Source organism: Dermacentor albipictus, chromosome 9, assembly GCF_038994185.2.
Source record: "Dermacentor albipictus isolate Rhodes 1998 colony chromosome 9, USDA_Dalb.pri_finalv2, whole genome shotgun sequence".
NCBI lineage: Eukaryota > Metazoa > Arthropoda > Arachnida > Ixodida > Ixodidae > Dermacentor > Dermacentor albipictus.
The window spans coordinates 59,534,981-59,545,856 of record NC_091829.1 but is presented as its reverse complement, the minus strand read 5'-3'; the positions used below and the strand labels follow the sequence as shown (position 1 = coordinate 59,545,856).

General features: G+C 47.1%; 1 protein-coding gene and 1 non-coding gene across 4 annotated transcripts in view; both read right to left on the bottom strand.

The window, feature by feature from the left end:
• Window positions 1–3,040: 3,040 nt before the first annotated feature.
• On the bottom strand, window positions 3,041–3,165 carry LOC135921410 (U4atac minor spliceosomal RNA). Its single transcript, XR_010570539.2, has one exon. It is a non-coding gene; the product is annotated as a U4atac minor spliceosomal RNA (small nuclear RNA).
• Window positions 3,166–9,590: 6,425 nt separating this feature from the next.
• The window catches only part of LOC135921387 (uncharacterized), a 30,800-nt gene continuing 29,514 nt past the window's right edge, over window positions 9,591–10,876 (bottom strand). For all 3 annotated transcript variants that reach the window (XM_065455738.2, XM_065455740.2, XM_065455739.2), the window contains one exon: window positions 9,591–10,068. In XM_065455738.2, the coding sequence (XP_065311810.2) occupies window positions 9,949–10,068 (120 nt within the window). In that variant the 3' untranslated portion in view covers window positions 9,591–9,948. The remainder of the gene's footprint in view (window positions 10,069–10,876) is intronic.

The following is a 10,876-nucleotide window of genomic DNA, read 5'->3' as shown; positions in this document are numbered from 1 at the left end:
TGAAGTTGAGCAATAGTTAAGATGGCTATGATTGAACGCGTAGCGTAGAATAATGAAAGTATGTAAATCAATATAAAATCTAGCCCTGAGTAGCACACTAATCCCATAAGATGTTTTTTTTTGTGTAGTTGTTGGATGTGCAAGTTAAATTTTAACCATAAATAAAGCTTGACGCTAAGGACCGAACATTACTTGGAGGGATAAATAGCACGCACATGAATAAAAAGTGGCACAACTTGTGTGTCATTATTAAGACCTTGAATCAAAGATGACAAACATAGGTACTTGGAAGGAAAAGTTAGAAGTTTATTTTTAGCATATCGTGTGATGTTTACAAGATTAGCAATAGGAACATTATAAAATTGCTGAGACAATTACCTGAAAATATAAGTATGGTGTTGTTGGCATGTACGATGCATTCTCTTGTGCTCAGAGATTTCAGTAGATCCTTAACATATAAAATAACAGAGCACCTAGAAGTGAGCCTTGTGGGACACCGATGCCAGTTGTCTCTTTGTTAGAATAAATGCCAGAGATGGATACTAGTTGCTCCCGGTCACATAAGTAACTTTGAAACATCTTAAGAGCGGTTCCTCTAATGCATCAAGAAGCCAGTTTAGAAAAGGGAATGTCATGATTAATTGTATGAAAGGCTTTAGCGAAATGTAAAAAAAAAAACAGAGCCAGCATAATTGTCCTACTCAATTTCTATTTTGCATTTATTGGCAAAGAAAATAAGAGCAAGGTTAGTCGAATACCCACGATGGAATCCAATTGTTTTGGACAAGTCAAGTTCTTCCAGATAGCTAGACAGACAAATGTGGATTAGTTTTTCACTTTACTAAAATGGGAAGAACAGAATATCTGTGATTGAAAATTAAGCATTTATCAACTTTTCTTAAACACGAGAGTAACCCTGCTCATTTTTAACTCATAGGGAAATACACCCTTCTCAAAAATAAGATGAATTATGAAGGCCAAGCCCATTCATAATAACATCAGCAACCATTTTTATATGATTTGCCTGAATGTTATCCACACCTGTGCTCGAAGGCTATCTGCTGATGATTACACTCCTTACCTCTTCAGGTGCCGTGGGGAAAAGAAAAAAAATGATTGACCTCATTGACCAACTCTGGGGGAGCGGATGAAACAGGTATGGTGGACAAAAAGTAGCTGATGAATGCATTAGCAACATCCAATGGGGTAGAGATAATGGATCCTTCATGAGTAAGGCTAGTTACAGAAGGACTTATGGTCCAATTGAGAAAAGAATTGATCACGTGCCATTGTTTTTGCCCTAGTGAACACCGGGAATGTGACTCCCCGCCACTCCCCTGAAAGAAACTTTCTGGCTACGCCACTGGCATGCACAAGACATTACGCGTACCCCATTGCGGCTGCATCCTCAATACAAGCTACCCAATAATATTTTTCGTACGACGTTTCATAAGGCAATTAAGGCATGTGATTTAACACCTTTATTTCAATAACAAAGTAAAAGAAAGGTAATTAGATGCTGGGTGTAAATTTATTTGTATAGGAGATCAGCTCGTGGTTCCAAGGACAAACTGAAGGGAATCCTGGGAGTGTTTATCACATGCTGCAATTCACAGCATGTTAATCTGTCAAGCAGGATTTCAATCTACCATGTGAGCAATGTGTCAGAGGTGCTCTGCAGTCTTGGATAACGTACATTTCATGTGATCGAGGAGAATATAAATAGGCATTCGAGACATCAAGGATTATGGCAACCTTGCATCATCAGCATGAGCCTAAGGTCCGTTGGAGAAAAATGCCTGCTGATGATTGCCCTTCTGCGTATCCTAATGGGAGAATATACCGGGCAGGAGTCATACATCTTAGGAATATTGATAGGTTCTGAAGTGTTGATGAAAGAATAGCAGCCATTTTATAACAGTAAATAGCAGGTATAAATTAAACGTGCAACAGATCTGGGGCAATCTTCTCAATCCATCACTCCAGGTGACACATTCCTTTTTGTAAGATTTCATAGAACAAGTACCAGATGTGTAGGCGTCTGCAAGCGACAGCGTTCTCAGCCTAGTGCAAAGTACATTGCCTTCACAGAGTGTCAGGAGCTAGCGCTGTCACCTGTATACACTGATGCATTCTGTGCTACAGTAATATGAATGTCGCGAAAGTGATTGTAAGGCTGAGAGTGATTGATGGCCAGGTACCATCTCTTTGCACTAATGTCCAGTCAGAATGAAGGACAGGTTCCATGGGAGCACTAATTAGGGTACTAATTTATAGGTAATGAATGCAACATCACACATGGCGCATTGATCAGCGGTGACCAGATGCATTGCTGAAAGTATGTGCGAGTATAGAGGGCCATGAAACTGCGTAGGCAGCCTTGAAATATGAAGACCATAAAAGCAGAGCACTGACAGTATCGAACCAAGAGCTGTAGTGCTAAACCATGCTGACTGAAGCATACAGGTAGCAGGACAGAGCCTAACAGGCATAAAGCATAAAAGAGATGGGGCAGATATGAGGCCACAAGGCTATGTGGACAATGAAGCAGCGATGCCGTGACATTTAAGTAGCAATGAAAGGGAAGAAGTTGAATGTTTAAATGGTGAGCTCTACTTTCTGACATTCAGTGCAAAAGTGCACTGAATGTCACTGTCGAGAAACTCGAAGTGCACTCGAGTTTTGACATTTTAGTTCAAGTATAATTTACTCAGAAAAAGTAATACAGCACTCGCAGTAGGCACAATCTCGATCCAGCTGGCATGACACAGGAAACGTGATTCTGTGAAATAATATGACACCTGTACGCGGCGCAGACAGCTATCCTCCTGCACCTCGTTGTCGCAGTCATAAGTAGCAAATCTCGTGCCTTGCAGCTACAGAAAGAGCAGTTCAAGTGACATAACAAGGCGTCTTCTCCCTAGATATATAGTGTCGTTTTCTCCAGGAACCTTAACAACATGGACACATAAGGGCAGCTACGAACACCCGATCACATTGCTTTTCTTACTTTTGACTTAATCTTCACCGCCCCACCAAGGGGTCCAAAAATTGCACCTACGCAATGTTATTGCGCGGCGCGTGTGTGTTGTTACACGGTGTCAGCAAGGCCGGCCTCACTGAAACGATCCTTGGCACAACCATGCTCCCCGTGATAAAGACGGTTGACATAGTTGCCCACGAAGTATGGACCGATTGCCTTTGGACCTCCATGATATTTCAAGTTGCAATAAGGAGTTTTGGCATATTTCTTAAAGAAGACGTTAATATTTATTAATAATTCTTACATACATACTTGTGAGTTACAAATGAGCATTCATCCTTTAAAGTAATGGACCAAAAAAATTAAGTTTTATTTACTGCAGCTTATTATACAGTAAAAAATACCTGAATATCCGCATATTTTCCAGCATTTGCCATCCATTTATGTGGTGGCCAGACGACGTTTCGTCGATGTCTTCGGCGTCACCAGGTGCATGTTTGCAGCGCAGTGCGATTTAGCGAGGGGTCGCATTCTGTACCGGTAACTTCCAGAATTTTCGAGGAACGTTATATTAAGGTGCAGAAAATATTGCACAGAGCAGAACATCTGTCGTTTAGGTGAAGCTTCGCGGTGAGTGCCCCCATTGATTTACTCAGCAAAACTGGAACTAAACTCAGGCCTGGAACCTGACAGAACTATGGTGTGCAGAAGGGGAAAGTGAACCCCACGTAGCAAAGCAACGAGAGAAAGGTACTCCTTTCTGCAATGACGCCACTAGAGGGCTCTCAAGCAACAAGTGTGCTTAAAGCGCGACGCTTGAATTTGCTATGTTAGGTTTCATGTAGCTTTATGCAGGAATGTTGCTCGGTTTTGTACCGTTTCAAGATTCACCATCAACAGAGGAAGAAACAAAAGTGTTAACGTATGACGACGCCTTGCAAAAAAAAGAGAGAAAAAAAAGAAAGTGGCGGTTAAAGTTACGGTACTATACTCCCATGTTAAGAATATCAATGCTATTTATGCGTGTAAAGAGCAGGAAAACTTTTTTGTAATTTTTAAACCCAATGCATTTTCTTAAAGAGTGCCAAGTTTTCCTATCACGCGAGCATTCTTATCAAAACACGTTGTGGTGCTAGTTGGTAAAGCATTATTTCTCCTCTTACGAAAGTAATCCAGCGCTACTCTTTAAGACGAGGGCACAGAAAGACATGACAAGACGGGCGCTAACTCCAAATATGTTTAATGAAAGAGACACACCTTACAGTTATGAAGAATGAAGGCACTTATCGCATGCGCATTCATGACTGCAAGAAAAAGCCTATATATATGCACACACTCAAAAACGGTAAATTAAGGTGAACAGCCTGCCAGTGGCGTAGCTAGGTCGTCTGGCACCTGGGGCCCATAGGTCTTCTGTCACCCCCCTCCCCGGGTGTAGCCGGGGAAGGAGGGGTGTCTTCAGACGTATATGACACCCCCCCCCCCCCTCACTGGCCCCTTGCACCCGGGGCCCACGGCCCCCCGGCCCCCCCTGTTGCTACGCCACTGCAGCCTGCATATTATTCCCCTTCGTTTAATAATCTGAATTCACTGGCTCGCAGCGAGACTGATGTGGTACTGACGAACGTATCACCTCTCTTCATGATAAAAAAAAAAAAGCTTCTGATAGCTCGCGAGCTAATCTGTCCTTACTTCAGAAATGTTTATTCCCTCAAGTCGTGGCTCACATTTTTGATCGCCGAGATATTTGCAAGAGCGACAATGGGTGCGGATAGATTCTGAAAGGAGGCCGTAGCGTCTCCTAACGATCTTTCATGCTCCCTGGCGCGTTCTTTGACACAGCGTCCAGTTTGACAACACAAACTTTGCCACAAGAAAGGAGGGATCTCGCAGGGTCGCCACTGCTGACTTAATTGGGACACATCTTGCCCAATTTACCTGATGCAGAGAAGAGCATCTTAACACCGTAATTGTTGCCAACCCTTTTCAAATTGTCGGACACCCTATGGATGTAAGGCATCACCGCTGGTTTGACGCCGCTGCGTTCTTGTTTTCGCGGATTCATTGGTCTCCCCTCGTTTTTTTCTGTAACAGTACCTCGATCACGGCTGTCAAAACGTGGCCAGGGAACCCTGCTTTCCGCAGTCTGGCTACCTCACCCTGAAAGCTCGCCTTCATTATGCGAGTACATGACATGGCCTGAGGAGTGCGGATTCAAGAGCAATGATTGCAATAGCCCTCTTAACAGTTCTTGATTGGGCCAAATCAAAAGGCCAAAAATCTTTGTTGGCGATAGCACTAGCAAACATATCTTTCTCAGAGCTTGATGTTGAGGTCTAAGAATCTATCTATCTATCTATCTATCTATCTATCTATCTATCTATCTATCTATCTATCTATCTATCTATCTATCTATCTATCTATCTATCTATCTATCTATCTATCTATCTATCTATCTATCTATCTATCTATCTATCTATCTATCTATCTATCTATCTGTCTGTCTGTCTGTCTGTCTGTCTGTCTGTCTGTCTGTCTGTCTGTCTGTCTGTCTGTCTGTCTGTCTGTCTGTCTGTCTGTCTGTCTGTCTGTCTGTCTGTCTGTCTGTCTGTCTGTCTGTCTGTCTGTCTGTCTGTCTGTCTGTCTGTCTGTCTGTCTGTCTATCTATCTATCTATCTATCTATCTATCTATCTATCTATCTATCTATCTATCTATCTATCTATCTATCTATCTATCTATCTATCTATCTATCTATCTATCTATCTATCTATCTATCTATCTATCTATCTATCTATCTATCTATCTATCTATCTCAGCCGTAGAACCTACTTTGTCCCTCATCCGCGGCTCAATAGAGGTCAAGAATTAACGCTCTGTCTACTACAAACGAATACATATCCAAATCCACCGCTCTTACATAAAATCTATCCGAATACTTGCACCAATGCTACTTGCCGGGACTGTGGAGAGATAGCCACGTTAGACCACATGTTCTGGCGGTGTGCCCGGTCACGCTCTATCATCGATAACAGCTCGGCCAGATGGGAGGCGGTTCTCCGCAGCCCTCCTCTGGCTGACCAACTCTGGACTGTTCAGCAGGCCCCCGATGCGGCCGAGAGGCTCGGCCTTCCGGTTCCCACGTGGGAGCGGCCCGCTTCGTGAAGACTCGCGATCTGCAGGACTTCATTAAAGTTTCACCATACCATACCATCGAAGACAGCGGTTGTAAATTTTCTACGTTATGCGGCAGAATTGGCATACAGGGTCTTCGGGTATAAAAAAAAAAATCCGAGGACACCTAAGCACTTCTTACGAGTTGTGAATGCGAAAGCATTAATGTCCATTTGAACGCCACTGAGCGGTCCTTCGAGCTTTGCACTGTGAGTAATGTACAATGACGTTACGAGCAGCCCGAGACAGCAAGCAGCAGCAGCAGTCTGCGGTGCCAACGCTGCATGCCACCGGCTTCCTGCGCAACGAGAGGCCGAGGAAGCAGCAGCGGCCACCAAGGCCGGCAGGTGCACTGGTGACCTGGCGTCGCGGCGATGCCCTATCCCCGCACGCGACACCGGTTCGCGACCGCTCTGCTTCGTCAAGGCCCGCCCCTGACGTGACGTAGCAGCCAATGGGAATTCAGGTGCCGTTTCGTTGCTACAGACGCCGATTTTTCTGGCTCAATGGGTCACTTGATGCTTTTGCATCAGAAAGTGAGGCCGAAGCTCCCTAACGAGTATCTGCCGTCTGCTAGCCGCCTGGTTAGCTCGGATGGTAGGGCGGCTGACCCGGAAAGGCGGTGGTCCCGGGTTCGAGTCGTGGACCAGGAAGAATGTTTCTTCAACTGCGAGGCTTTTCTTTCAAAGAACCCGTACGGTTTCACTTTGTGGCGCTTGCTACGAATGGGTGTATGTCTGACTTTCCATTTATTAATGTCGTAGACGTGCGAAGCTGGTGCTCGTCGGCAAGATTAACGTATTATACTTTTGTTACGCGCCGATTCGCGGCTTGGTGGCGCGACGCTCACTCTCCTCGAACGAGCCACTTTTTCCTCCGCACAAGCTGCCTCTACACAGCAAGGCACCGTGCCTGTCACCGGAGACCAAAATAAAATGTCGGAAAAAAAAAACATGGTTCGTTTTAAGCCTGTGACCAAACCTTTGCTGCCATCCTTTGATTTTCAATTACCTATTTTTATTTATTTCCCAAGGTAATCTTTCACAAGGATAATCTAATACTGTATGACGCAACTAGTACTTTGATTTATGGTATGTATCTCTTGTGCCTTCATTTGTTACCAATCGATTCCTGGTCTACTCTCCACCGTGGGTTTCTGTCATTCTTTAACGAAATCATCATCATCATCTTTACTAACAAGAAGGGAAGAAGAAGAGCCCAGCGTCTCTGGCAGTCGTCGTAAAGTGCGTCGAAGATACTGGGTGAAAAATCACGGCAGCCCGGAACGACCCACCGCCCTCAAAGCTGCCAACGGGATCCCGTTTCGACGGCTATATTTACCGCAACTCCGACACATGGCGCTTCCCGTGCAAAGGCTCGCAATGGGCGTCACCGGAAGCGGGGAGTCCTTCGCCACGACAAGGTCTTCTCTCGCACACTGGGCCCGTCAGGCCCCGGAATCCAGACCGCGGTACTTCGACCAGAGGGGCCAGGATCGGAAGCGAGGAGTCCTTATCCACGACAAGGTCTTCTCTCGCACACTGGGCCCGTCAGGCCCCGGAATCCAGACCGCGGTACTTCGACCAGAGGGTCCAGGATCGGAAGCGAGGAGTCCTTATCCACGACAAGGTCTTCGCTCGCACACTGGGCCCGTCAGGCCCCGGAATCCCGACCGCGGTACCTCGACCAGAAGGTCCAGGAGCGACGCGCCATCGTCGTCTACGGTGCCATCGCTTTCCAGACGGGAGCCGGTCTCCTGGCTCTCGTGGGAACGGCCGTATTCCAGAAGCAGAGCGACCACCTGCCTACGATCTACGCGGTACCGACGTTCACCGTGGCAGTCGGCGCCAGCGTCAACGACAGCGACGCAAAGGACGATGCTCTGTTGGATCGCGAAGCTCGGGCGCACGGCGCTGGAAATGACTCGACCTTCACCTCCAGGAGCTCGGGCGACATCCAGGCTTCTCCCGCGGGGAACTAGCCACCGGAACAAAAGCTCTCGGACAAATGGTGCACGTCGGTGCACTTCGAACAGGGATCTTATAGTGCAGCATATCTCGCAAAAGCAGCACACCCCGCGTGTAGTAGTGGCTGTTAGCCCAGAATGAGTCGAATAAATATTACCCCGTTATCATCATCTATCAACTTTCTGGGCTGCGCTGATGGTGACGATCCGAAGTAGGGTAGCCCCTGTCCGCTCTGAATGTACATATAGGGGGATGTTAGAAATGTGTTGTACACGCTTTTGGCATTGTAGACATAGGAGGGAAATCTTTCCGACCTGTACTTGGTAAGAACGTTGCATCCGAGATGCTTCCCTGTACTTCGCACCTGACGCACTGGTGGAGGTGCCGGGTACGTGCAATTTGCCAACGGAGTTGTGCGCCGTTACTCCAGGTAGCTTGTAGGCGACCTCAAAAAATATATGCTAGCTGCTGGCTCTCCCGTAATACAGAGTAGATGTAAGCATGAAATGGCTACTGGCAAAGCAGATCGGGTGGAGATGATAGTAGCCACAATCTTAAAATGGGTTTAGTGCATGTTCGCAACGGCACACCACACCACACCACACATCACACCACACTTTGCCATGCCATATTGTCAATTTAAACGCAATAGCTTTCTGTCAGACAGAATCTCACTGCAAGTCTCGTATCGGTCAAACAGCCATCCGCGGTGCACCGGACGCTACCGGCTTGGATGCTACCGGACCTCACCGCCGGACGCGCCGTGGACCACACGGACCGCTGGCGTTGAAAGGAGCACTCAGCGACGAAAGATGACAAGTGTAAAGTGCCCTGTATCTGTCTTTTGAACATCGCTATTGGAAATGACAAATAAAACTTCAGCGTACCAGAAGTTACAGCTTGAGTGGTATTGTGAACAAACATGTGAAAGAAGTCGGAAGCAATATCTTTTGTACCTTGTTTAGTAATTAACTAGCGTACATAATGCTGCCTTGACTGCTTGCCCAGATGATCCCATTTTATTCATGCAACTTGGCCGGATGTTTTCGTTTGAGTGCCGCGATAAAACGTATCGTCTCCTGTCGAATAAACTTTTTTCTAAGCAGAGTCACTTGAAGGTCGCCGACAAAACGAGCTAACAGCATTTTATGCTTAAAATGCTGAGCACGTGCAACGGGCGCCAGAACAGACAACTGTGTCACTCTGACGTAATAGTTCTGTGGAAACTCGCAAGGTGGAGAGCGTAAACTTTATTTTCAAATCAGTAAGGTTCGAGTCCGGCGTCTTTTTAGCGGGTCTGGGCACCCGCCGCGGACGCGGTTCCGAGACCTTGTTTCGAAGCGGCTTCCTCTGCTCGCTGGACGACCCAGAAGTAATTATTAGGGGAAAATGAGACATCCACCGACACGTAGCTAATTGCTACAAAGGACACCCACACGGGGTTTGTGCGGAAGCACTCCCTAGTGGATACGTGAGATTGACGCACCTTTATTTGAAACAATCGCACACTCATCTTGAGCTACACGAACGTCACGGCAAAGCCACATATCATCCTCACTACGAACGGCTCGCTCCCACAGCAAGCAATATGCCACAACATTGTCGAACTGTAACGCATGTGCAACGGAAAAATAATAATAAAAAAAATGAACTGCGCAAGTGAAAGGCAGCTGATACGTGACGAATACAGCGGACGGTTTGCATTCGTGGCAATACTCGGAGGCTGCCCCGAGGCACAGTGCAGTCGCTGCCGTCGTGTCCCGCATAATTTAGACGACGACGACGTCGTCCTCGCGGAGCAGGACGACGTCAAACCGCGGGCGCCTTCAGGACAGCAGGTCCTTGAGCCTCTTGAGCAGGACGTGCTTTTCACCGCAGTAGCCGTCCCGGTCGTCTCCGTCGACGTCGAAGACCGCGAGCCCGCGAATCGCGCCTTTGAGGCCGAGCTGAAAGGGAGGCATGAATAAATGGACAGGTGTCAGGAAAAGGAAAAAAAAAAGAAACGTTCGCTGATGAATGACAACCTGAGCAACGACATGAATGCCAACCAACAATATGAATACCCGCCGTGGTTGCTCAGTGGCTATGGTGTTCGGCTGCTGAGCACGAGGTCGCGGGATCGAATCCCGGCCACGGCGGCCGCATTTCGATGGGGGCGAAATGCGAAAACACCCGTGTACTTAGATTTTAGATGCACGTTAAAGAACCCCAGGTGGTCGAAATTTCCGGAGTCCTCCACTACGGCGTGCCTCATAATCAGGAAGTGTTGGCACCTAACCCCCCCCCCCCTCCCCCAAAAAATAAACACTATGAATGCCAACCTGAGCAAGACGGCGAACCTGTGTCGTCCTTTTTATCTTCCTTTTCGTCCGCGTCTTGTGTTGCGCTGTTACGAACCTTACAACGAATCGAAACCAACTGGCCCAACTTGCGGTCTTGATGCTGTGTAAGCGAGTTCTCGCATACTGCTAGCAGAGCGGACCTTGACCACATTATGTGGCAATGCAAGAACCACTCCCCTCCCCCTAACCTTTGTAGAGTTTTAAGTAGTAGGGAGCTGTGGGAGGCTGCCATGCGCTAGCTACAACCCCGAACTTCAGGAAGCTATCCTGAGGTGGGCTGAGGTGGTAGAGGAGGCCTACCGCGAGTAGGATAACCTCCCTCGCCTTCTTCCCGCACTTCCTTTCCCTTTAAGATGGGATAAATAAAGTTGTCTCTCTCTCTCTCTCGGAAGTACTAGCGGTCTGTATTCTG